The sequence below is a fragment of the Corylus avellana genome, chromosome ca8 (genome assembly GCF_901000735.1).
Source record: "Corylus avellana chromosome ca8, CavTom2PMs-1.0".
Classification (NCBI taxonomy): Eukaryota; Viridiplantae; Streptophyta; class Magnoliopsida; order Fagales; family Betulaceae; genus Corylus; species Corylus avellana.
The window spans coordinates 12,713,671-12,741,348 of record NC_081548.1 but is presented as its reverse complement, the minus strand read 5'-3'; the positions used below and the strand labels follow the sequence as shown (position 1 = coordinate 12,741,348).

Sequence of the window (27,678 nt, the reverse complement as noted above, 5' to 3'; positions counted from 1 at the left end):
TAGAAAGGATGCTGGAATAGGAGGCCGGAATGGGGTGGGAATAATTATTAATTTTCAAAGTCTTTTCATATAAGTTATTGTAATGATATGATATTCCGCAACTAAAGTTTAATGTTTTCTAATTTCGCTTGTAATAAAATCTCTTGAAAAATGTTTTATGCATTTTTCGTATCTTTCAAAATCAAGTACTCTGATAGACCTTATAGATCTTTGCAAGAACTTTTGTTGTGAAAGAAGAAAAGTAGCAAACTCGGCCTTAACAAGCTGGGGATGTTACAGTATGCCTACGTGAAGCCTCCACGAAAGCTGTCATCTGTTCTCTCGCGGCTCGCAGGATCTCGGAGGGAGCTTGGAAAATGCCCTCGAAAACAAACTTGTTCCTACGCAGCCATATTCCTCTAGCGACAGTTGCTAGCAGATGCCGTTCCTCCTCTTCCAGCCCCTGACCAACGTGGAATAAAATTTCAGTGAAGTCTCCTGCCAAACAGTTTCTTTTTTGTAGTTTCCCTTTGCACTCTGCCCATACGTCTTGTGCGGCTGGACATGACCAAAGACAGTGGCTAATGGTTTTCGTCTCCATCAGACAAATGGGGCACAAAGGGTCTGGAACCACCTTTTTCTGGAAGAACTTCTCCTTGGTTGCTAAAATGTTATTGCTGGCTTTCCATAAGAAAAATTTCACCACCCGTGGCACTTTAAAATTCCAGACTTGCCTCCAATACGTGCCTGAGGAGCTAGAGCCCGAACTACTTGCCTCCCCTTCCTCCATTTTTTCTAAGGCCAGATGATACGCACTCCTTACACTGAAAATTCCATTTTTGGTATATTCCCATGCTAGTATATCCTGTCCTCGGCAAGGGCTTACCCCTAGATTAAGAATCATTTTTGCTTCCTCATCGGTGAATATTTCCTGCACTAGAGTCGTCTTCCACCAGTTTGTCTCAGTGTCTAGGAGCTCAGAAACTCTGGCTTGTCTATGCAAGATGTGTACCGGCGATCTTGCTGGGTGGGCCCTAGGCTTTGGCAACCACGGGTCCTCTAGGGATCTCAAAGTTCATTTTGATACAAATATGAAGTTAATTGTAAATCAGGTAAACCATAGGGACTAATTTTACATTTTTCCCTTCATTATTTTTAATCACTCTCTACGACTCTACATGTGAATTAAACGACATTGGCATAAAAAAACGACTCTCCTAGAACGACGTGACGTTGACGATAAACCCGTTGTCATCTTCACAGTTTATTTCCTCAATTCCTCCTACTTCAGATTTGCCATTGCATTTCCGGGATAATTACCGTGTAATCGTGTCGTTCCGTCGGTCCCACAACCGCACAACGATAAATTATCCACTGTCCGTCCCGATGATTAACACCCTCACTACTCTGTCGTTCCGTGTTATTCAGCAACAATGAACGACGCAGTTAACTTGTCCCGCAAAGTGGTCGCGGTAGCTGCCGGTGAAGCTCACACTCTCGCTCTCACAGGTGCTCTGAACCATTTGCATTTTGTTTGCTATTTATTTACATTTTCTCTGCAATCAAACAGAGCTTTACATACATGGGTTGTTTTGTGGTTGGCGATTGCAGGGGATGGGTGCGTGTACTCGTGGGGAAGAGGGATGTTTGGGCGACTCGGGACCGGTTCAGAGGCGGACGAGCTTTTACCGGTCCGTGTCAATTTTGATTCTCCCGGTAGATCGAAAGAAGAGCGGCTCAAGTTTGTGGGTGTAGCTGCTGGCGCTTATCATAGTCTTGCTCTTGCAGGTTATGGATTTATCCATTATATTTTCCTCTTTTCGTTTTCGTTTCTTTGGATATCACAATTACTATTCCAAAAGCTCATAAATGTAGCCCAGTTTGCAATTGTTAACAAGCTGCAAAGTCCGCTTCACTGTTTGATTCTTACACTTTTTGGAAAGTTCATGAGGCAGGCATTAGAATTAATATGGCCTACTGCACACAACATATAAAGCTTTTTGCATGCTTTTCTTTATCTTTACCTTTACTTACCGATGTCATATTGTAGATTTACCCATTTTTATGTTCTTGGGCTACTTTTGGTTATTGGGAAGATGCGTCCTTTTTGTTCTTTCCTCTTGACTTACCATTTACCAATGAGAGATGGTTGAAGTTTGATTCTTTGCATCATTTCTCTTCAATAACAACAAGCAGATATGTTTTGGGCTTTACAAGTTCTTTGGATTCAGGCTGGCCTAATGGCATTGAAGTCTTGCCAGCTCTAGTGAGGTCCCTGAAAACTATAAAATTGTTTTATATGAATAACCAAGGCTGCATAGAATCTCGTGCACTGAAAGATGTCATCTTTGATTAGGGAATTAGTTATGCGTAATGTAGTGAAAAGGGGTCACGTAAAAGGCTATTAAGTCTCTCTCTCTCTCTCTCTCTCTCTCCCACAATTTTGCTGCGTGGTCTGGATTTGAAGAGACAGACCTCTTCTTCCTAGAAATCTACAGAATTTGTAAGCATTGTACTCCTATCTTAGTAAGTTGTGCTTAGACTAATCAACTGTCAGATGTGTGGATCCAGCTCAGTGAATTTTAACTAGCAAAACAATGAAATAATTGGGACTTGGAAGTGATTCCCTAGCTCTGATTTCTTGCTCTCTGTGTACTGCAGATGATGGATCTATTTGGGGCTGGGGTTACAACATCTGTATCCTTCACACTGAGGGTGTAATATCTTCTTTCACCGCATTCAGTTCCCTAACAGATTGTAGTTATGGAAATTGCATGGATAATTTTTCTTCTCCATGTTTTTTAACACTTTCGAATATTTTTCTACATCCTTGACTATTATATGGATGGCCAACTTGGTGTTAGTGGAGAAAATTCTGCAGTGCCCTGCTTGCTGGAGCAATTTGTTGGGTTGGCATCTCCTGATTCTCAGACAGATGAGTCGGAAACAAAGAGTAAGGTGTCACTGAAGGTATGAAATAATCATATTACTGTTGTGCGGGAAAGAATCTGGCCTAGAGTCTTATCTGGTGTGGTTGTTATTACTTTGTCTACTTTAGGTTTGTTCTATCAAAGCTGGAGGAATGATGTCTCTAGCAATTGATAATCTTGGGGCCCTCTGGATTTGGGGCAATTGCCCACAGCAAAGTAGCAGCGATGAAGCTGAATTCTTTCTTGTAAGCACTTTCACTCCAACACCTGTCTGGGATTTCTATGGCCACAATGTTGTCAAGGTGGCATGTGGAAATGAGCATGTTGTGGCCTTGGTTAGTGCTGGAGAAACATATAAAGGTAATGACCTAGTATGCTACTCTTGGGGTAACAACAAACATGGCCAGTTAGGTTTGGGGGATAGAGAGAGCAGGCTGCATCCTGAAATCATTAAGACATTTAATGAAGACTCTCCTTGGGCAGTTTATGAGGTAGAATGTGGGGCCTTTCACACGGCTTTGCTCACTCGTAAAAAGAGAGTAAGTGACACACTAGAAAGTGTGTGCTGGACATTTGGCCTTGGTGACAAGGGGCAGCTTGGGCATGGAACTACACAGAGTGCATTATTTCCTGAACCTGTGAAAGAATTGCAGCAGTCTGTTTATCTGATCTCTGTTGACTGTGGCTTGTTTCATACTAGTGTTGTTTCGTCAGCAGGAGAAGTGTGGTCGTGGGGAATGGTGAAGGGTCTTGGCCTATGCCCAGATGCTGCTATTTCTGATTCAGGGGATGCCGCTTCTCCTCTGCTAATTTCATTTAACGGGCCACAATGGTCTAAATTTCAGGATCCAGTACAAGTTGCTTGTGGGGCTGCACATACTCTTCTTGTTGCACATGATGGATATAAGCTTTGGTCTTGGGGTCGGGGAAGGAGTGGGGCTCTTGGCAATGGTAAGACAGTTGATTGTTTTTCTCCCACTATGGTATTATGGCCTCCACTTACGGAAGATTTCAAACAAGAGGAGTTGAAGACTTCTGGGGAGGAAGATAATTTTGGAGCAAAGGATTCTGAAAGAGTCACAGAAATAGACAAAAAATTGTCTTTGGCAATGGAGGAGATGAAGCTTCTTCAATCAAAACTTTCTTTGATGGAACGGTATGCTAGCATACTTCATGGCTCAATTTTTGGAAAACCTTTTGAACAGCAAGATATTCCAGCCTCATTGCAGAACTTCGGTACTTTTAACGTTGCAAAGGAATGGGAGAACATGTTGGAGGCTGCAGATCGTCGGAAGCTCATCGGGTTGGAAATGTTCTACCGAAATATACTTGCAGGTGTTAAAGATAAGCTAATGAAGAAAAGGATTCAGGAGATTGTAAAAGAGTCTCTCCATTCTTCTTCAATGGACATCAGTGATAAAACTAGAGGGGAATAATGATATGCATTTCGCTGTGAAAAAAGATCACCAATTTAAACCTTTCAGTCAAGTGTGCTTGTTATATTATGTGTTTGTCATGTCATTACATGAGATCAAGAGATTTCAGCAGTTCTGTCGCAAGTTCTAGATGGTAATCTTTATATAGAGAGAGACTTGGAAAATATATGTGAAAAGGAGGAAGGCTTGGCAGGTGGATTGGCTAGCCCATGTTGTAATAATCTGGAGTTGATTTCTCTAGAAAGCATGTCATTTGTAGTTGTGGCCATGTTAAATAAAGGACATTTAGCTTATATTTTGACTAGGAAATCGACTTTAATTTACATCCTTTTGTGCCTCACTAGAACTGACTCTAACAGATACTGTATTGTTTTGCTTTTTTAACCGAAAACATTTGCAGGCTCAAATTGCCTTAAATTGTTTTAGAATTGGGGTGACGCTAGCCCCCATAATAGTAGAGGGGTGTGGTCGTACTTGAGGGTCATGTAAGTGTTGTTGGGCTTGTGATCATAATTGAATTTTGATCAAATGATAATTTTAAAAGTTACATCATTCATGAAGTGATACAAAAAGAATACAATTGTGACTTCTAAAATTACTCAACTTTATGGGGTGAACACATGTCTTTTTTTTTTTTTATTGGCTAGTTCCTCATTAATCACCATAAATTTTAAATTTTTTTTTTCTTTTTTTTTAAAAAAAATCATATTTAGCTTTTAGGTTTTCATCTGATTTGGATTTTTTGAGTTTTTAATTTTAAGAATACCATCCTTAGGATTTGCCAAAAATTAAAATATGTCAATTTATCACTCTATTATAAAAGTTAACTACTTGTCATATGTCACGTGTGTATCATTTAATTTGTCATAACATCCCAATACAATGACATGTCAACAAGTGCCAAATCATTCAATAAAAAAAAGCAAAGTCCTACAAAAACTAGTTGATATGACGAGGGATAGTTAAAGGAACACAAAACCTATGAATTTTGTACCATTTATTATATTATATTTTATTGTTTTATGAATGACTTGACGGTTGTGAATGTGGCATTATATCATGAACACTAGCATGTTAAATGAGATACACGTAACAAATGACAAACTATTAACTTTAATTATAAAGTGATAGAAGGATATATTCTTAAAAAAGAAAACTCAATTACTAAATTTAAATAAGATGAAAACCTAGACCCTAAACGTTATTTTCCCTTTTTATTTAATTTTATAATTTAATCCATTATTTGCGAAGTGGCTAGACTCTCCACCCGTGCGCACGTCAATTCCTCTTGGCAAAACCTCCCCAAACCCCCACCCCTCCAAACACACTCACAGTATAACACAGTCCAACCCTCGGCATTTCCGGCCACAATGCTCGGCGTTGCTTCAGACCCCGGAGACGGCGCCTCCGTGTCCGGCGCCGGAGCTCTCGTTCCTTTCTTGCCGGAGGCCCGAGGCCCGGTGGTCTATCCCCTCCACCACGGCCTCAAGCCGCCGATCGCTCGCGTCGCCATCTCGTGGGCCCGAGGCAACTCCCTCCGCGTCTCGTTCTTCCGTCGAGCATCCGGTGACGGCTCCGACGGAGACGAAGTCGGCGGGAAGGTGTTGGAGGTGAGGCTTAATAATGGAGATGGAGATATCAGCGACGCGCAGTTACGGAGGGTCGCTTACGGTTCCGTCTCGCCATTCGCGGTTCTTCAGAGCCGGAGGAACTCGGTCGCGAGCTTGTCGAAGATCTCGTCGCCGTATCACGTTGAGTGGTAAGGACTATTGAGAAGTTCTGTTTGGTTGCTGAGAAAGCTGAGAAGAGGAAAAGAAAAGTTAAAAATTAAATTTAATGTTTTTTTGATTGTTCAGAAATGAAGAGTTCAGATAAATGAATTGAGCATTTTGAAATTTTAGTCGTTTTGTTTTGTGCAATTACAATTTTACTTCTTTTCCCCTTTTGGACAGGGTACTTATATTTTGTTATTATGTGAAGCTTATAATAATAACATTCATTATATTAAGAGGACTGAAATATGATGTTTTGGCTGTTGAATTTGAATCTTTTCAATTAGAATCGCAAAAGACATGAACTTTATATAAAAAAGAAAAAGATAAGAAAGATTATTTATTTGGGAGCTTAGTTCATTATGAAAATATTTTGCTGGGGAAAGTTGAATGTGTTTTTAAACCTGTACTGGTTTTCTGTAGAGAAGTGTATGTCTGTTTCATTTGAGGGGTTCTGCTTGTTGTCTGATCATAAGTTTTACTTAATACATCTATTATCGCATAAATTGTTACTTCATAGAATTCAACGTTTATTATATATTATTTGACTCTTTCTGAAAAAAATCAGGTGGGAGTATGTGATGGACTACAGCAAGGACATAAATTCACTTCTCGGTAATCCGAAGTCACTTCCTAGTCCAGCGATTGAAGACCCACAGGCAGTTTTACAGGTGAATCTGTTGTTATGTTGGTTTTTTGGTTTTCTAGTTGCTCTTTGATTAAGTATTGATGGGCCTGCGGACAACATTAGGTAATGTATGTTTAACTTTGAACCTCACTTAGTCACATAAGGCTTCTTTTTCCAATTTAATTTCTCTTGTTTTTAAGTTCAAAACATAAAGCTATCTGGAAAGCTATTCTTGCATTCTTAATATGAAGCATTTGGACAGAGGAATCAGCGCCTTTTTGAGGACTGCGAGTCCAATATGTTTTTCTTAAAATCCTCTTTTTTGAGATATTTCTTAGATTGGGCTGTAGTCTATGTTCCTATTTATCCTCTTCGAATATTATAGATCTTAACTTTTTAGATTTCTGACTCCTTTTGGGTGGTTGTCTCTCTTGTATACTTTTGTGTATGAGGGCATGGCCTTTTTCATTTAATAAATTATTATTCATCAAAAACCTCAAAACATGTAGAAAGTTGAGGAGCCAACCTGTTTGAAAGCTGCATGGGAGCTGATGGAAGTATTTTATGCAGACAAGCTATCTCAAGCATGGCTACCTGAACGTCTTGTTGATTGGTTAACTGTAATGATCTTTCTTCTGTGCTCTTGAGCTGCTTCTTAATTACATTTTGTAATTTGTTACCCTGTCCATCTAATTGTTGTATCTTGTGGCAGGATTATGATAGCCTTCTCTCCTCTACACAAGCAACAATCCATTTGAAAGTTGTGGATTTTCAGAAAGAGCTTGTCACTTTACAGGTTTGGCTGTATGCTGTTCTTTCTCTTCATCTTTTTTTTAAGAAACGTGATACTTCATGACGGTTCAGACAATTTAACTGATTTTCATAATGTTCTGCGGCTTCTCACTGAAGTTTATAGCAGGATTGCTATCAAAACTCAACTTAAAATCCTCAACAATTTTTGTATATGGGATTCTGGGGTAACTTCATTATGGTTCTATGTTGTTATGGCATCCTAACTTGTGCATAGTTGATTTCTTCCCTCTCATGTAAATAGGTTGGCTGTTGTTGTGAACTAATCTAGCTGATTGTATGGGTGTGGATGAAATGTCTGTTAAAGAAAATTAATGTTACTAGTTCTCAGAGTGGCTTTTCTTGCATCACAAATTGAGCACAAAATTTTGTTGGGTTAAGGTTCTTATTTATGAAATCGCTTTGGCTTACTGTTTTTGTTGTTTACTTAGTGTCTGATGTTTTAACTTGTCTTTGACCGGTGATATGTATCAAGGTTATCTAAGATGGTCATATCTTTTATGAAATTGTTCTATGCAGGTTATCGAGGATAATACTAAATATTGGGAAGTAATATCATCAGCATTAGCTGTTGGCTGGCTAGATGTTGTGGTTAGTAGTTTTTTTTTTTTTTTAAAAAAAAAAAATTATTTATTTCCTTTTCTTTAGTTCGATGGTCTTGTCATTGTTCCAATTAATTTTGTTTGTCTTACATTTTACAGTGATAATGGACTAGATATATGCTGTTTGTTCTCTTGCAGGTGAAAATGTTGCGCTTGCATGGATCTTATCTGCTAGATCAGATTGGCAATCGTGAGGTTTGATAAATTTTTTGTGACTTATTGAGTACAATAGTATGTTTGAATATGTGTGACTGCCCAACTCACTATGCATGGTTTTTTCACCCCGAAGTACTTTTCATCTCTATTAAAGAAAATAAATTTCCTCCTTAAAAGAAAAGTTGCTTTTTAATTGTAAGTGTTGGACTTGATTAAGAAGCAAGAAGGAGATGCGCTCCTTAATAAAGAAAACAACCAGTGATTAGTTTTCATGATTTCCTTGTTCTTTTTGTCCCTACTACCTAGGTTGCTTTTCTTGTATACTTCCTATGCACATGGGGGCACCTTACACTTTCAATAATATCTCGATTATTTACAACAACAAAAAGAAAAAAAAAAAAGAAAAAGAAAAAAAAAAGAGAGAAAACAACCAAATCTGAATAAGAGGTACCTAAATTTACTCATAAAGAGAGATAGCCTTTTGAGTTATGTATATGTATATGTCGGTATATGTATGTGGGAAAATCCTTCATACAAGATAAGGGCAATGCATATGCAAATTGAATATTTTATTTTGGTGGTTATCTGCTACAAAAGAATGTAAACAACAGTTTCATCGTTAGAGCGTCTCCAAGAGAATAGGCAAATGGCTCATAGTAGTCAAATTCTAATTTTTTATCTCTAGAAAATAGCTCTTTTTCTTCTAGAATGAATAGTGAATAGGCTGCAAAGCCTATTCATTGTTCATACTAGATAATTTTTTTTATTATTTTTACTTTCACTCGCTCGTCTCCCTCTGGTCTTTCATTCTCTCTCTTTGGTCGCTCGTCTCCCTCTCTCTCCCTTTCTTTCTCTTTCATTCTTCGCCTTTTGGCCGCTTTGTTCACTCGGCACTCGTTGAAGAGCTTGGAGGTGTTCGAGCAAGAAGACAACGTGGTCTCGTTGAGAAAGCTCACGAGGACCTAAGGACCTTAGGGTATCTGTACCCCTCGGCTACTTTTTGCCGTCTGATCCTTAATCTCAACCAAATATGCTACCGTACATACCAATGCCATCACGTTGTTGGTGTTCTCCTCTTTGGATAAGCCCAACAAGGTCCAGATCGTAAGGTCAGGATTCGTCTCCCTCGTAATCGACGTGCTAAGGGGCGGCCATTGGAGTGATACGAGATCTACCAATGGTTGGATGCTTTGTGATTTTATATGGGTTTTTTGTTCGTCTGGTGTGGAGATGCTCTAGTTTGGATGCCTGATTTGTTGGGTTGTATTTGTGGAGATGCTTTGTGATTTCATAGGGGTATATTTTTTCATATGGGTTGGATGCTCTGTGATTTCATATGGTTTTTTATTTGTTCATTTGGTATGGAAATGCTTTGAGGTGGATGCTCTAATTTGTTGGGTTGTATTTGTGGAGATTCTTTGGGTGTCTAATTTGTGTTTGTGGTGATGCTTTGGGTTCTTCATAGGTGTGTCTAAGTAGAAGATGAGAGCAACCCAGATTTGGTGATGTTCCAATTTCTCTACTAGTTTGGAGAGAGAGAGAGAGAGATGAGAGAGAAAGAAATTGGTTGGATTAAAGGACAATAAAAAACATTGAAAAATAGTGTTTTAAAGAAAATAGAGGATAATATAGATACTCTGATGGAGTTTTTATTGAAAAATGAGTAGGTAAAATAGAAAATATGGCTTTTTTAATAGCTAAAATAATTGACTGCTAGAGATGCTATTAGATGGCTTATTAAAACTTTGGAACAATAGTTCATGATTTTCATGCCGGAAGTTTGAAAAAAGTCTTAATGCCACATTTATTGCTCTCATTTCGAAGAAATTTGTGGCTATTGATCTTAAAGACTTTCGGCCTATGAGTCTTGTGAGTTGAGTCTAAAGATTATTGCCAAAGTTCTTGCCAATAGGTTGAGAAGGGTTGTGGAGAAGATTATTTCGAAATCTCATAATGCTTTTTTGCTCAAGGTTGGCACATCCTTGATTCTGTTCTCATTGCAAACGAATGTTCGGATAGTGGAATTAGATCTATTGTGCCAAGGGTTCTTTGCAAACTAGACATTGAGAATTCATATGATCACGTCAATTGAGATTTCTTACTTTACTTGTTGAAGAGGGTGTGGTTTCGGGGAGAAATGGCACTCTTGGATAGAGCATTGTATTTCTTCAGTGCGTTTTTCCATTTTAGTGAATGGCAGTCCATCCGGTTTCTTTAGTAGCTCCCCATGGTTTGAGACAGGGTGATCTTTTGTCTCAATTTCTCTTTGTTATTATGATAGAGGCTTTAAGTAGAATGCTTTCTGCCACTGTTAATGGGACCTTCTCTTAGGATTTTATGTGTGATCTAGGCACTTTGGTGTGGTTGACGTCTCACATCTATTATTTGTAGGTGACACTTTGGTTTTTTGTGGGGTTAAGCCTGATCATCTACACTTTCTACGTGCTATATTTTTAGGCTTTGAGGCTGTCTTTGGTTTGAATATGTCTGGCTAAGTTGGATTTCGTTGCAGTGGGTAATGTGGAGAATGTGGATGGGTTGGTGGGCATTCTGGGCTGCGATGTTTCTTCTTTGCCTTTGAAGTATATTGGTCTTCCGTTGGGGGCATCTTAGAAGGCCAAGTATATTTGGCATGGAGTTATCGAAAAGATAGAGCGCCGGTTGGCTAATTGGAAAATGATGTACTTGTCTAAAGGTGGTAGGGTTACCCTTATTAAGAGCACACTTTCCAATATGCCAATGTATTTCTTATCCCTCTTTCCTCTCCATGTGGGTGTTGCTAATTGCATAGAGAAGCTTCATCGAGATTTCTTATGGGGCAGGATAGGAGAAGAGTTCAAATTCCACTTGGTAAACTGATCCAAGGGTTGTTCTCCGATCGTTGAGGGATGGTTTGGTGTTCGAAACTTGCTGATCTTTAATCATGTCCTCTTGAAAAATGGCTTTGGTGTTGTGCATGAGAGAGAAGCGTGGTGGAGAGTTGTGATTGACTCTAAAATTGGCTGTTTGTGGGGTGGGTGGTCTTTCAATGAACCCCTTGGGTCATATGGGGTGGGGTTATGGAAGAATATTAAGAGAGATTATGGGTTATTTGCAAGCCACATCAGATTTGAGGTGAGAGATGGCGCCAATGTTAGTTTCTAGCATGGCCCGTGGTGTGGGGACAAGGCCCTTAAAGAAGCTTTTTCAAATTTATTTGGTATTGCTTGTGATAAGGATGCTGCCATAGCGACTCGCTTGGAGCTTTTCTGGTGGTTCCAATCAATGGAACGCAAGAAAGGCTCATGATTGGGACGTGGATGTCTTTACCTTATTTTTCAATCTTTTGTACTCAGTTAGAGTAAGACGGGAAGGTAAAGACAAGCTATGGCGGACCCCCTCTAAAAAAGGGTTGTTCGTTGTTAGCTCCTTCTATAATGCCCTTGATTGCACTGTTGGCATTCTTTTTCATTGGAAGAGTATTTGGCGGACTAAGGTTCCATTGAGAGTGGGTTTTTTTTTTTCTTGATCAGCGGCCCTAGGAAAGATCTTTATCTCAGACAACCTTAGGAATAAGCATGACATTGTGGTTGATTGGTGTTGTATGTGCAAGAGAGATATGGAGTCCATTGACCATCTTCTTCTCCATTGTGAGGTAGGTTGTGCATTATGGAATGCGATTTTCAGTCGTTTTGGGCTTTCTTAGGTTATGCATAGAAAAGTAGCTTATTTGTATGCTTGTTGGTGAATTGGTGGTTGCACTCAGAGGGTTGTTGTGTGGAAGATGGTGTCTTCTTGTCTTTTGTGGTCTTTAGAGGGAACGCAATGATAGATGATTCGAGAATCGCGAGAGGACATTGGTGGAGCTTATGTCTTGAAAATACTTTGTATACTTAGACAACTGCGTTTTTAGCTCCCTTTGTGGTTAGCTTTTATGATTCTCTTGTTCCCTTTTCTTTTTTCTAGTTAGGTGGTTTTTTTGTATACTTGTATGTACCCTAGCTGCTCCTTTCGCTTTTAATGATATTCCAATTATTTATCAAAAAAAACAAAAAAAACTTTGGTTTATGTATAGTTTGTATTGTTTCTCCAATTGTATATTTCTTAGCCAAACCCGAGGTAAATGCGTTTCATTTTCCAAGTTAATTAGTGATGCTCCTTGTAACCATGTCAATTTTCTAGCTCCAGAAGTTAGTGATGAAGCTTCAACAATAGAAATATTTGTCTTGTGACTTATATCATTTCTGTCCTGCATAATTAAACAGACAGAGAATGGACTGGTAGAGGCAGTTGCTGTTCTTATTTCCAAAATGCCACGCATGCGTCCTGCGCTGGAATCTGGAAAATTGGGTGAATGCTATAAAGCCAAGCCAGATTTTATCAAGGTATATTTGAGTATGCTAAAGACGAACGTTTTTCCTTCTTGAATTTTTTCTTCCATAGTTCTTATCAATTTTTTTTTCTTCCATAGTTATTTCTGTTTATATCTTTTTCATGAAATAGGCTTGGGAGAAATGGCGGGCACAAATTACTAAGCTGGAGAGCAGTGCATTCTGGGTTCACTGTGATCACCACCGGACCAGGGAGGGCTTGAGAAATATGCTACAAATCATGCTGGGAAATATTAACAGTCTCTGCACTGCAACATGTCATTGGATAGAGCTGTACATTTCTCACTTTCTTTACATAAGGCCATTCACGGTGGTAAAGCCTAATAATATTCCAATGAGTTATCCAAATAGTTGCAGAATTCTATTCTTTTTCTCTCGTCTCTTTGTTATAATTATTTATGCCTGGTTGTGTAGTCTGAAGTAAGCAATTAATTTCTTTTTCTTGAAGGGTTTAGAAAGTATGTATAGCCTAGCCAAGAAATGCATGCAGTTAAAACCAATGACCAGTTCCCATACGTTGATAGGACTTGTGATTGGAATTCTAGGAGATAATACTGAGGTGAGTAATGTTAATCAGATACTGGTTAGTGTACATTCTCTGTTATTTCTTTTTTCTTTTTCTTTTTTTTTTTTCACTCCTGCCCTCTTAAACTCTGTTGGAATTTTTGAAATAATTCAGGTTGTCTTAGCTGAATGCTCCAGATCATTTGGCCCTTGGTGAGCTACTAAGTTTTCTGTTTTTAATTATTTTGTATGAAGCCATGCATTGGAGGTGCTATTAGTTTTCTTCCCTTCCATGTAATTTGAAAAGTTGAAAATCGCAGATTGCTATCTGTTTCTAAAATTTTGTGTATCTTTGCATGTCACGTATCAACAGGATGGTTGCCCATGCCCTGGAGTTGTTGACTGCTGGGAGTGATGAAGCGGAAACTCTTCTACAAGAAGAGCGTTATAACTTGGGTGGAATCAGCATAGAGGAACTCCATCGACTTGTCTATGCTCAAGTTCTATCTTTAGATGCATTGACGTGGCAAGTGAGTGCAAATGACTTTGATATATTGATATTACATTTCTAAATTGTAGATAATTTTCAAAGAGTTAGGATGCCAATAACATATTTTGATTCATAATTTCACTTGTTCATGTTTTGTTATTCAGGTTGACATATAGAGATTATGAAAAGAATGACTTTTTTCTTTTGATAACTATTATAAAAGAATGACTTAATAGTGACAACTGGACTATTACTCTATAATTATTATTGTTTTAAATTAATTAACCTGATATAGTTTCACCTACATTATGTGGCAAATTGAAATGATCAATAATCAAAAAGAAATATATCATATGCACTATCTTCAATTCTATGAACTTCTATTCTATCTTGTGCATGTGGATGGCATACTCTTCCATTCATAATGGTGTTTGTGCTAGGAGTGTTCAGTAGTTTCAATGGATTTTTAATGCCATCTCAGAAAGTAAATTATATATATGATTTCTAGCTCAAACACTTGAAAAAAAAATACCAAGTTCAGTTTTTGTGGCTGGCTATCAATCAATACATGCACACACACACACACACACATATATATATGCACACTCTTATTAAAAAATGTATATATATGTATGTGTTTGTATGTTTGTACACCATCTCAAGTATCCTTAAACAGATGCTCTTATGTCTACAGCTAGCTCCAATTTATTTGACGTCATGCATGAAGCAGGGAATGGGTTTGTTAGAGATTTTATTGAGCAAGCAACCTGTTCAACATACTCAAATATTGCTTAAGGTTATCTGTTCATCTTTCAGTGTCATGTTTCTTTGATTTCAGTGTCCAATATTTTGATGGATATCTTTGTGACTGACTTAAGTTGTTGCATTCTTTATGCAGATTATAGAGATATGCCGTATATATGAACTTGACAGTATTAGTTCAAACATTATGAAGGTATATGTAATTTGTTGTAAACTTGCTTGTACTTGATATGACTTTAGGGAATTCTCTGCGGAATGACTTGGCATGGATGTTGGTAGCAATTATCTGTGTGTTCTATCAAAGTTATGTTTCTGAAAGAGTTGCTGGAATTTCTCTTTGTGGCATTCTTGTTAAAAAAATTTCTATGTTTAGATTGCTGGAGTATACCATTGGAAGCATGGTAGGAAAGGTTCTGGAGTATTTTGGCTTCAGCAAGCCCGGGATGAAGTTCGTCTTAATAGGATTGCCCTGCAGTTGTTTGATTCTGTTGGACAATCGATCTCTGATGAAAGTTTCAAGGTAATTAATCTTAAAATTCCATAAAAGTTAAGCAACCAGGAGATTTCTATCATAATTTTGTTTGTAAGCCTAACATTTTTCAATTTAATTAGAATCAAGGATTTATGGTTTTGCGAAGTATTAATGCATGTAAATGGCACAATATGATTGAGTTTCTCAAAAGTTGAATTTATCTCATTTTCAATCATGTTGTAAAAGTTTTTTGTAAAATTTGTTTGTAAACCTAGCCTTCCTCAATTAATTTTATTTCACAAAACTAATATTGTATGTAATTTGTTTGTACAGCAATGGGAGGGATTGATTGAATTGTTGGGTTCTGATTCCAAGACTGCTGGCGGTCTTGAGTTTTTACGCAAGTAGGAATTTTCTCATATCTGCATTCTTTGAGTAATGATTTTCATCAATTTTTGTTCAATATTTTCTCACTTCTAATCCTTAGATGCATTACAGGTATAGGGATTTTAAAAAATCCCTGAAACAGGTTAATGATGGAAAAACTACTGATGTTGCTCAGCAAGCTGTAGAGTCCCTCATATCGGTACGTGTTACTTGAACATTGTTTGTCAGATTGACGCAGCTGCTGTTCTTAACATAATAGTTCTCAAAATTTAAATTTGAGAATTTTGTTTTGAATTATGATTTATTATTGTTCCCTACCAAGCTAGGTTTTTAGTTATCTTGGGTAATTTCTTGCTAGGGCTTGATTTTTAATAAATTTTATATTATATGATTATGCAGCTTATGAAAAACCCATCTACACCTCAGCGTTTTTGGCTGCCTCTTCTGTATGACTCGGTAGGCTTTCTAATGTTATGATTCTGCAAGTTTGTATTCTCTGCTATAGATATATATTCTAAATAATTTGGCAAACAAATTTATTTCCCCCAATCTGGCATTTTATAAAATTATGTTGTGCAGTTGAAGCTGCTCAGCTGGCAGGAGCGTCCTCTGCTAAACGTCTCTCAGACCAACCTCTTGTTGAATAAAGTGCAAGAGTTGTCAATGGCAAGGCTGCGACCGGACTTCATTGAAGCTGAGTTGCCACCGCAAGCCTTAGGTGGTGTTAGGCTAGCTCTTGCTACAAATCTTGGACGTGCTATCCTGGAAGAAAAATGAGGGCCTACTCTTTGAATGACTAGTTTGCCATCTGCTCGCTGGGGCTGTCGGACAGCATGTGAACTGTAAAGGGCTGTTTCAATAGGTATTGTATCCTGCTACTCTTAGTTACATAGCAGTCTAACAAAAGGTTTGTTCTTTGTTGCGAAAAGGGGTTTCAATAGCTGTAGCTGTTGTAAATTTATATGATATTCACCTGAGTTATTCACTTATCAAATTTGTTGAGATAAAGAAAGAGAGGATATTAGGTCCTTCTGCCTTTATGTTTGTTTGTATCCCTTCTGTGTACTGCTCAGGAAAAATCTACATTCATCGATCACTTTCTAAACAGTTCATTTTTTCTTTCATTCTTTCTTTATTATTATTATTATTATTATTTTAAGAAAAATCATATTTAACCCTTAGGTTTTCATGTTATTTAGATTTAGTCATTAAGTTTCTCATTTCAAGAATAAGGTTCCAAAGTTTTACCCGAATTTTAAATAGGTTCCTTCGTCACTTTAAGGTCAAGTTATCAGTTTGTTATCCGCTACATATGATTCATTTGACACATAGTGTCCATGTTAACATTCCAATCTCAATACCATGTCAATAAGTGCCAAGTCATCCATATAAATTACTAATTTATAAGTTGTTCTCATGAATTGATATCAGTCACACTAAATTACTATTTTGTTACCAAAAAAAAAACCTGCTGTTAGAGAACCTCGTTAAGCCAATTGGAATTTTTATCATATTTTTGAATTTTTATTCCAATTTTTCCCTTGCATTAAAGGGGCAAAATGACGCTTATACCCTTTAGTTTCACACTTGTAATATTTCAAACTATCTAGTAGTCATAGTTTGTTATCTTCTAGAACTCTAACCCTAGAACGGCACTGTAGTTTTGAGTGAGAGACCCACGCTTGAAGGACTTTGTGAGAGATATTATTATTTTTACAATTTTGCCCCTCTTTTTTTAACTAATTAGGATCCGTCTCCTGCTAAGAGAGACCCGAGCTTTAAATTCGAAGCTTCACTATCAAGATCTGCGCTTTTGCATCGTCTACAGTAATAATCATTTCTTTTTCTCAAAAAAAAAAAAAAAACCCTTCTTTTTCTTGTCGGAGTGAAAGTAACTGGCCACTGATAATTTGAAGATGTCTGTTAAAATAGTGTATATCTGATTGCATGTATAAACTTTAAGTAAATGTAAAAGTAAATCCATCTTCTCCTGCTGGTGCAAGAAAGAAGACAATAGGACTAAAAACCTGAAATTGGAACGATTGCCAGAAGGTCTAATAGGTTGTCGGGTGTGTAAATAATAAGGTCATGCAGGGACATCTAACAAAAAGTCCACAAAAGCTAATGATCTTGCTGGTGGTGGGGTACTGTTTAGTCCAGCTTCCAAGCTCTAGTAACAAGATTATTAAAAAGAGTGATTGTATCATCAGTGAAGAAGGGAATCCAGCCGATAGAAGCAAAGAGGCAACAAAAATGCCAGATTGTTATCAAACCCTTTTTGTTTAACTTTTTGGGAATTGCTTTACTTTTGGAAATTATTTGTTGGTTGTACATTGTGGGACAAGTGCAGCTGTTGCCAGTTTGTTCAGCCAAACTTTTGGGAATTGTTGCTATATGTCGGGCCAAATCGCATCAAGTCGGGCTGGGATCGAAACCTAAGGTTTCTGAGACCCTGGGATCCATCTTGGGGTCTCTGGGCCCAAAACTGGCTTGAGAGTCGTTTTGAATCCGATTCTTCATCCCTTAATTCATACTTGATCCCCACAAACCTTAGGGTTCAAATCACTGATCCCCACATTGGTCATCAATTATTTCCAACAAGCTTTACAAATTAATAAGGGCTGTGTAGGGAATCTAGGGATAGTCCAAGAACTTCTGTTGTATTATAAATTTTGTGAGCAATTCTAACGGTCTCATTCTATCCTTTGTATGGATTAGTTTTGTGTTTAAAGGTTGGGAGTTTTTTCCTCAATATTTGTGTGCGGAGACTAGAGGTGTATTTAGAATTGCAATTTTGCAAGAATAATCTGAGTCTTTTTTTAAAAAAAAAATCACAATGGAGGCTTATAGACAATGTTAGTTATTTTTACAATTATAAACAAATGTCCTTATTGGCAATTTTGTCCATCAAACCATAATTATATGTTAATGTTATCCAAGCATTCAATTGATAGAAAAAAAAATACTTTTTACCATGTTTTACTAAACGCATGTGTGATTTTTAAAAGTAGCAATTTAAAAAAATATATTTATTAAAATCGCACTTATTAAAACTGCAATCACATACGACTTAAGTGTTGAGGCATTTAGTGCCATCACAACTCACAAGGTAAATAAAAATTTGTTAAAAACAATAGCCTTAATCCAACCCCTTGGCTCCTTTCTTTAGTAGACTCCATAACCTGCTACTTAGCATTCTCTGGTGGAAAGGGCTGCTCCCTAACAATCTTCGGCACACATCTGTCGTTCATTTATGGAATTATTAGGTAGATAAAACCCATTAATTCATTTATGGAATTATTATAAACTTTGTCAACCAATTTTTTTTTCTTCCTTTTTTTTTCTTTCAATATTTTTATTTTATTGAAATAATAAATCTAAAAACTCTCTTATACAATACATATACAACTGAATTGATGTAGAGTGCCCATAAACTATTGAATTTATGTACCTTTTTTTTTTTTTTTTTTTTTAATAAAAATTGATCCAACAGGTTTTGGGCCATTTCTGGGAGCATGTTTAGGAGGCAGAGGAAGAAGAAGAGGCGACAGAGACTGTAATCAAGAGTCAATCCTTGAGATGCACCAAAAGAATTAAGAATAATCAAGACTCGCATAGAAATAGGCTTACAGTATACACAGTGAACATAAATCTGACTGCAATTAACAAGAAGTAGCCCCCACCCTTATAATACATGCTAATAACAAATAATATCAGTACTAGAATAAACAAAAAATAATACCCACCACTACAGAGTAATTCAACCAAAAAGTGGGAAAAAAAGGAAACAAAGAATGGGAAAAGATTTAGCTGAGAGCTAAGGAAGCTTGGGAGGAAAACAAACAAAATACAGTATATAACGGACATCGAAGGAATCTCATATGACTTTATATGACAATGAATTTCAAAGAATATCGGTCCACCTTCCATCACAAGCATGCCTCTGGAAGTCCTCCGCACCCCTTTCGCCTCCGCTCGGACTCTAGATGGTCACAAACAGTGGCCAATGCTAATATACAGGATCATTGCTACTTCTTTAAGGCACCTGATGCTCACCCGCACATGAAATGAGGAGGAACTTCTTGGCCCATCTTTACTAAATACAAGCAGAACTACGAGATGTTCTGCAAATGCAGCATCAGTGCAAGAATAGCTTGCCTTGGTTGCCCTGTCCATGCACCAGGCTCAAGTTTCTTACAGTTTTTTGGGCATATTGTAAGTCTTCTTTAGAAACTTTGAAGCTGCTTCATCGTTCCGGTAGCATAGAACACGTAGAAGTGTGTTTGGGTCTGTTGGGTTCCACTGCCCAGAAGATGGAGGTAGTGGAAGTTTGGACCTGGCAGAAGAGCCGTATGTCTCCAAGGTCACACGTCTGAACCGCTCAATGAGGCTCTCGGTATCAGTTCGGAAGAGTGGAAGGACTCCTCTCACTGTAGTACAAAACTTATCTATCAATTCAGAAGGCAAGCCATCCCCATTCACCCAGAATAGATCTTTAAGGGATTTAAAATCATCTTCTATTATCTGAGAGTCTTGCCGAGAGAAAGCACGGGAAGGGCCTCCAGCAAGCAATACCAGCAAGAACCCATCAAAGGAAGCCCTCATTATGTCAGTAATAAGCCGTGTACGAACCCTTTCATGCACAGCGTCTGAAATGATCACCAGGTTCTTCTCAAGCTCCTGAATAAAAGGATCGATCCTAGAAGATGATGGCTCTCCAACATATAAACCATCCCATAGAACATGACTTAGATCATGGAAGATTATTCTATAAGCCACTGCCTCACAGAGTTGCTGAATTCCTTCAATACAAGCAGCCGGAGAAAGCTCAAATTTCTTAACCAAACCATTTGAAAAGTCCTCTGCATGAGCAGACTCAGAGTTTCTGAGACGAGTGATGATCCTCTTCTCCATAACATCCAACTCACTCCAGACTCTTTGCAGGGTGTTTATACGAACACACAGCTGTAATATTCCAAAGGTGTTATCCCCATTCATTGTAGCAACCTGAGGATTCCTCTTCTGAGAATTTGGAGATTTTTCTTTCTTCTTTCCGAAGCCTTGGAACTTTGATCCTATAGTACATCTCGTCAATGCTGGCAAGGTGGGAATAAATGTATTCCGTGATCCTGCATTTCCAAATAAAGAATAATAATTACCAAATATATGACAAACCTGAAACCATGTAAGCCTAATTTGCAATTTCTGAAAGCACTTACCACAGCCAGATTTTGCCTTGGTTACGTAATGTTGAAGACATCTGTCAAGACCAGCCATCAAGTCAGGAAGCAGTGCAGGATGCATTGGTATTGGCAACTGAAAGAATGCATCCAAAGTTTCATCTAGAGTTCGCAAAACTTCAACAGCAGATGGAGCATATCCTTCTTGGTTTCCCTGTGGATTCCACACCTAAATATCATAATGAACAAGGTTAGGTCAAGGACAGAGGATAAAGATATATGTTCACTGGCCAATGGTCCGAAAACCAAATGGCATCATCCCCTTCTTCCATGGCATTACCTCTTCCCACAAGTGAGGGGTAGAGGGTGAGATCATGGGTTTAGTCCCGTGTGGGAGCATGAGCTGTATAGTTACCTCTATAGCGCTAATTGTTCAATTTTATTATAGAATTACTAATGTCCATCTTAAACTTATCTGTAAGCAAGCCTCCGTACAAGATGGGAGACTTAGCATAGCCAATTAAACAATTCTTTATCAGAAAATTCAACAAATATTTCTGTCAAAATTTGTCAGGACGTTCCACCTGAGGAAGCTTTATTTCGTAACAGGTAACATGTTATCTAGATAATTTTTATCTGAGATTGTGCCTATACATATAAAACAACAATTCCTAAGTTTTTCACTTATACCGATTGAACAGAAAATATAACTAAACTCTACATAGATGGGTTGGCATTCCTTTTTTTTTTTTTTTTTTTAGGTGAGGGAGGGTTGGGTGGGTGGTGGTGGGAGAAGAGGGAGTAACTAGATGCTTCACATCCAGCTCCAGTACTTGCCCATGAGCCCACAGAAGTGGATCCAGTAAATTAGCTATGATAGCAAACTTCAAGTAAAAATGCATCAACAGAGAATCTTCAAATGCATGAGTTCACACCTCTTGTTGCAGATTCCTGTCAACCCATTCCTTCAGTCTGTCTACGCTCTTTTTGATCCACACTTTAACCAGATTGGCAACTGTAGCTTCAGCTTCATAAGGAGGCATCTCACGAATTATTGCCTTCCCTCCATCGTCACTGTCCACTGAATCTTCCACTGCTATCTGCACAAGGTCTTTCTCCAGCTTATCAGCAGCTCTCAACACTTGTACTGCATCTGGTGTCAACTCCATTATACCCGATATGAATTGCTTGAGCTCATTCCCATAGCAAGCGTGAAGGGTGGCCACAGCCACACCAGCTGCAAAAGGATGCCATCTCTTCAGTATTGGACTGAACACCTCCTTCTCATTAATGGCCAGATCACCAACATCCTTTGCAAGGATGGCAAGGAGAGGAAGAGGATTTGGCTGGTTTTTGGATGCTCTCCTGCTTGAGTCTGCCTTTTCCATTCGCTAAATAATAAGAAGTCAAACATATTTCAGGTGATATTTCGACCGTAAAAGAACAAAAGAAAGAAAAAACTATTGAATCTACTGCAATGTAAACAACACTGGGCATACTAACACACCGAAATCCCCAGTGTATCACATTTAGGCCCTCTTACTAATGGGAACAGCCAGATGAAGAATGAAGATAGGACTTACCTGAGCAAAAGCCGTGCGTAGTGATGACCTGATGTAAGTTTCAATCCTGTTGCGAGCCACATCAACTTCACCTTTCCTCCTCCTGCGATACTCATTAGATATATCTTCAACCAAAATCTTGGCAGCTGATACCCCCAAAGAAACAATGCCCTGCATGGTATCGATATTTCCACCATCAAAAGTGTCATGATATGCAAGGAGCCTTTTTTCTGCCCAACCCAACATTGAACTCAATGTAGAACTCAATATCTTGGAGTACTCTGCATCCTTTGTTGTTTTTGCATCTTTTGCAACTTCTGCAAGCTGACTATCAGCTGCATACAGCAGATCCATCTCAACTTGGCCAGTTGAAACAAAACGGTGAAATAAAACCCACGTGAAGCAAATGTTATGGAGCATCTGGTTCATTCCAAGAATTCCCCATGTCTTCTTAATGTGTTCCATCAGCTCATCAACTTCATCAATAATAGATGTCTCGTCATTAGCATCAAAGCAGGCTTCTAGCAGCATTTCGTAGAGCCGGAGATTCAGCGGGAACCCATCTGCCCAGTGGCATGTTTCATAGAGAGACCCGTCAGATGATCTGCTAGCAAGAGCCATAACAGCGCTACGAAGAACTTGCATAGATTCATTGTTCTTCCCAGTTTCTATGGGTTTATCCAAAGCCCCACGAATAATTTGCCGCAGCCTCTGTGCAGTAGAATATGACTTATCTAGTGGTGTATGGGGATGCAAAAGGAGACCAGCCTCAATAACTTTCAGGGTTCTCTTCTGCCATGCGTCATATTCTTGTTGATCAGTAAAGTCTGAATGCTTGAGCTGCTGTAATAGCTCTAGTGGAACTACCACCGACTCAATTCGCCTTCCAACCTGTCATGAGAACAAGAATACAAGGCCTTGATAAACTTGATTGCATTTTATCAAAAAAAAAAAAAAAGGGAAACCCATTGTAGCATTATAACAACAATAGATCCAGGAACTACGGACAAAAACACAAACTTCCGAAAGTAGTTAATAATATATTGGCCACCATTGGAAACAAACCAAGAAGGAACTCGAAATTAAGACAATTAATGTAAGGGAATTGTAGTTCAAAACTTGGAAATTTTACAACTACCAAAAAAGGCTACGTTTCAGCAATTTTGAGGTCAAAGAGAAGGAGAAGCCAGGAGGAATTCCAAAATTCTAGGGAAACTTTCGAAAATTATGTTTCTTTGAACTGCAGTTAACTTTAATTATGATCCACATACGCTCATCATCAGATCCAACGAAAATGATTTCGCTCAGGAAAACAAATTTAGTACAAAAACAATAATAAAAGAAAAAAGTAGTTAGAGAGTAGAAAAACACCAACGCCAATGAACCAGAAATCAAAAAAATAAACCCCCAGCAAAAAATGAAAGAAAAAAAAGTAATAAAATTCAGCTACATTTCTATCGTTTTCATAATTTCCATTTCATCATAATGGTCCAAAAAATACAGAAACAATAAGAAGAAAACCAAATCTCAATAACTCAAAAGCACATTGATGACCCTCAATTGGTGTGAAGTAGAGAAGGAAATAAAATCAGAACCCTAAAATGGAGCTGACCTGGCCAGCAGCGATCCTGAGTAGAGCTCTTCTGACTCTGGAATCCGCGGCCTCCGAGACCCCCATTTGAGTCCTCATAAGCTCCCCAACAGTCATTGGCCTCCTCGGCTTCACCTGACCAGACCCGGAACCGGGTCCCGACCCGGGACTCTTCTTGGAGCCCGACCCGGATGGCGATTTGAGGCCGAATGCCTTCTTGACCTTGCTGGCGGCGGTGGAGGTGAGGGATCGCTGCAACCCGGGCGAGGCCGGGGAGTGATGAGCCGGCGAGTCGGGATTGGGGACGTAGGTGAGTTGCTTGCCGGTGGAGGTGCGGCAGGCAGCGACGAAGATCTCGTAGGCGGTGAGCCGGAGTTCGGAATCGGTGAGCTGGGCGCCGAGTTGGCCGAGTGGGGACGGTAGATCGGTGGGATGAGCTTTGGCAAGCATTAATGGCGGCGGCGGCGGTGGCGGTGTTGTCTCCCTCTTGGAGTGGCCCAGAGACAGGTCTCTGAAGAGGTGAGCCATTGCGTACAGGGAGAGAGAATGAGTTAGAATCTGTGCTTCTGCATACACACACACCAAAATCTAGACTGGACACTACTGGAGAGAGAGAGAGAGAGAGAGAGATAGGATCTGTTGGGCTTTTTCCTTTTCTTTTTCTTTTTTTGAAAAATATTAAGAAAAAAAAAAAAAAGTGGAGGGGGGAGTAATGAAATTGAATTTGAGAGTACGTTAGAGGACTTTTTGGTAATATTCTAGTTTTGTCGGAGTGATCAGTACAAATTACAATGCAGGAGGAGGATCTTAAATTCTTAACTTTATATAAAGAGAAGAGAAGAGAAGGGTAAAGTAAGAATTACCTTGGATGACGTGTCCAATATAAAAATAAAATTACGAGTTTGGGCCCTGGGGCTTGAAAACTGATGACATCTCACCCAATCCTCTATAATAATGTATTATCATCATCCTAACCTAAGAGAAAAGAGATTATTGAAAGTTAACGTGTTTTGAAATCAAAATTTGCGCAAATCGTAGCCACCCAATGCACGTTTGATGTTTCACACCGTCAAATCAGTGACTCATGTTTTTTTCCTTTTAAATAAAATCACCCCGGCGGCTTTTGCCACTTTTTACATTTACATTTAACTGATTATATCGCATTTTTCATTAACAATTTAACATCAAAGCGTCACAGTCAAGCTAGCCCGACTCAGATTAATCATCCACAAAAATCTAGTAAGTCTCCCAAACTTATAGATAGTAATCCAAGTGGGCACTGAATCCTTTATTCTCGTTTGTTGTTATAATTGTACAATCAAACAATTTTATAGGTGGAATCAGTGAATTCATGGCTCAGTAAGTTAATGCAACCAACCAATATCCTCTGTGTGTGTGTGACGTGAGTCATTTTTGCTTTATTAAAATTTCTCTCTTTCATCAAAAATCATTTAAATAAAAATCGTTCTTTTCGTAACAATCTTCCTCGGAAGTTGTTTTCTTTAAATTCTTATCTCAATAGTTATGAAAATCAGATTGCAACATACATTGGCATACATAAATTACTTAAATTGCAAGGGCATTTTTACTATGGTAATTTTTATTTATTTGTTGGCTTTGAGAGCGTTAATAACTTTTAATAATTTAAGTGAAATATTAACACAATTGATAATTTAAAGGGCCATTATAAAGAATGTATATATACTTTTTCCCGAAATAAAACATACTAAATACAATTCCATCCGCCTACCCTTTTTTATTCTTATTTAAGAAATCTGTCTTCGTTGGTGTACAGTTGGCAAGATTTATATCCTATTAGTTTTATTTCCTTTTTCCTGAGCGGTAGGGAAGATCCATATACACATGCGGGGCAGTGACCAAATCACAACTCGAAAGAGGGTTGAGAAAGGACAGAATTTTCCTTTTAAATCCGGTTAAAATTTTATAAAAATGCCATGTATTTTTTTTTAAAATTAAAATAATAAAATTAAAATAATTTTTATTTAAAAAAATATATAATAAAAAATATGTATTTGTCACCTAAAAAGTAAGCTATGTTATTTTAAGAAAATTCCTAAAATTCTGTCCAGTTGCGAACGCGTGTGAAAACTGAAAAGCACGAAGGCGTGTGTCTGGTGGGTTTTTGGGAGATGGAAAAGTAGTAGAAATGAAAGCTGGAACACGGAGGCAAGCGGTTGGCTTTTTCATAAACCGTTGAATGTTGGTCCTTGATTGGTGGGGACCACCCTTCACATTAAAAAAATATTCAATAATGAATCACAGGAGCGAGAATTGTTTATTAAGCGGAAAAGCAAGACATTACAATAAATAAAAAAAAATAAGGGGAAACTTCACTGAAGACCCCCGAACTTCCATCCGTTTTGAAATACCCCCCTTAAACTTCAAAATCTCTCAATTTAGTCCCCTGAACTTTCAATTGCTTTCAATTTGGACCCCTCCGTCAGATTTTAAACATCACATGACGTTTATACCCTTAGCTTTTGTATAAAATTTCAACTTCCAAAACGTTTTTTTATTTTTTAAAAAATAAAAATCATCGATATTTTAGTCTTTTTTTGAATTTTTAACAGCTAAAATTAACGGAAGGGTCCAAATTGAGAGCAATTGAAAGTTTAGGAGACTAAATTGAGAGATTTTGAAGTTTAGGAGGATATTTCAAAACGGGTGGAAGTTCGGGGGTCTTTAGTGAAGTTTTCCCAAAAAATAACGAGTGACAGCGGCAGAAATATGAGGACGATTTCTTTATTGTACTCTCAACGGTCAACACACTCAACCCAACCAATCCCTGCCAGCACAAGTTGAGAATTTTTCAAGCACCAAGGCCAACCACAGTAATAAACCACATTGCGTTACCTAACCTTATTATTATTATTTTTTTTAAAAGGTTTTTATTTTTATTTTATTATTGTCAATGTTACCTAACCTTATTATTATTATTATTATTTTTTTTAAAAAAAAAATCTGAGAAATGTAATTTATCTTGTCAACTAAGAAGTCACGTGTCTATCTTATATCAGTAGTCAATGCAATCAACATGGGAGACCAAATTTGAATGCCCATAATATTGGGCACTTGTATTTTGTTTCTATGAATGCCTTAATCAAATAATATTGGGCACTTCTATTTTCATTTCAGTATGGTCGACATACGAGATGCTTCAAGGAATGCACATTATTGGACTTTGAGAAATTTTTTTAGTGGTTCAATGGTGCAAGAAAATTCTCAAATGGTCAGGACATGTATTAGGACGTGAGTTCGAATATCTGCAATGGAGAATCTCTACATATGCCTAATTAGTATTAACCGCATTGAATTCTTATTGATGTTTTGATGGGGCTGGGTAAGCTATGACTCAAACAGACTTGAGAGAGCGCCTATGGTTCCCATTGTCTTGTATGGCTCCCAGCGGTTAGGTGTTACTATGGCCACGCCTAAATAAGATAGTCACAATTGGTCTCTCGAGGCTACCATTTTAAATTAGGAAAAAAAAAAAAAAGCCAAAGAATTGTTAAAAGTTAGCTCCCTCAATCTTTCGTTCAATTTGTGATATTTTCATAATATTTAATTTGTTCAAGGTATTCTATTAGTTTATTATTGAAGTTGCAATGTTTTTATTCCGTTCCAATATAACAAAATCACCCAAAAAAAAAAAAAAAAAAATTTAGAATATATCGATGTGAAGGCTTTTTCTTTTTTATCTTGTTTTTTTTTTAATCGTATACAATGTATTTTTTATTATTTTGAGCTGCAAAAAGAAAATATTGCAATTCTAATAGTATTACAAATTGAATAATAGATTGAGAGTATATGTAGTTTTCCTAAAATTATAAGAAAGACACTTCACAAAATCTCCTTAAACTTCTACTCGTTTTGATACTATTTTTCAAAGTTTTAAAACTCTAAATTAAGGGTATTGAACTTTTAAATATATATATATTTTTAACTTTTCCAATCTGTTAAGATTTTTCGCTTAAACCTTGTCAAAATTGCAAAAATATACATTTGCAATTTTTTTTATTTTTTATA

General features: G+C 37.7%; 3 protein-coding genes across 3 annotated transcripts; 2 read left to right on the top strand and 1 right to left on the bottom strand.

The window, feature by feature from the left end:
* The first annotated feature begins 1,291 nt into the window (after nt 1–1,291).
* Nucleotides 1,292–4,646, top strand: LOC132190237 (ultraviolet-B receptor UVR8). The gene is made up of 5 exons (XM_059605162.1): nt 1,292–1,488; nt 1,591–1,767; nt 2,641–2,676; nt 2,825–2,949; nt 3,038–4,646. The coding sequence occupies exons 1-5, from the start codon at nt 1,413–1,415 to the stop codon at nt 4,343–4,345; spliced, it is 1,722 nt and encodes a 573-aa protein (XP_059461145.1). The 5' UTR covers nt 1,292–1,412; the 3' UTR covers nt 4,346–4,646.
* Nucleotides 4,647–5,594: 948 nt separating this feature from the next.
* LOC132190580 (nuclear pore complex protein NUP85) lies at nt 5,595–16,422 on the top strand. The gene is made up of 18 exons (XM_059605615.1): nt 5,595–6,104; nt 6,686–6,788; nt 7,255–7,365; nt 7,458–7,541; nt 8,075–8,146; nt 8,296–8,352; nt 12,558–12,677; nt 12,796–12,996; nt 13,132–13,242; nt 13,363–13,400; nt 13,561–13,717; nt 14,372–14,473; nt 14,576–14,632; nt 14,813–14,959; nt 15,245–15,315; nt 15,410–15,497; nt 15,698–15,754; nt 15,878–16,422. Exons 1-18 carry the CDS (start codon nt 5,716–5,718, stop codon nt 16,073–16,075), a joined length of 2,163 nt encoding a protein of 720 aa, XP_059461598.1. The 5' UTR covers nt 5,595–5,715; the 3' UTR covers nt 16,076–16,422.
* A 2,465-nt stretch (nt 16,423–18,887) lies between these two features.
* Nucleotides 18,888–24,258, bottom strand: LOC132189246 (protein unc-13 homolog). Its single transcript, XM_059603891.1, has 5 exons — nt 23,653–24,258; nt 22,062–22,931; nt 21,414–21,869; nt 20,518–20,707; nt 18,888–20,427 (listed from the first exon to the last, which is right to left on the bottom strand). The coding sequence occupies exons 1-5, from the start codon at nt 24,157–24,159 to the stop codon at nt 19,493–19,495; spliced, it is 2,958 nt and encodes a 985-aa protein (XP_059459874.1). The 5' UTR covers nt 24,160–24,258; the 3' UTR covers nt 18,888–19,492.
* Between the last annotated feature and the right edge of the window lie 3,420 nt (nt 24,259–27,678).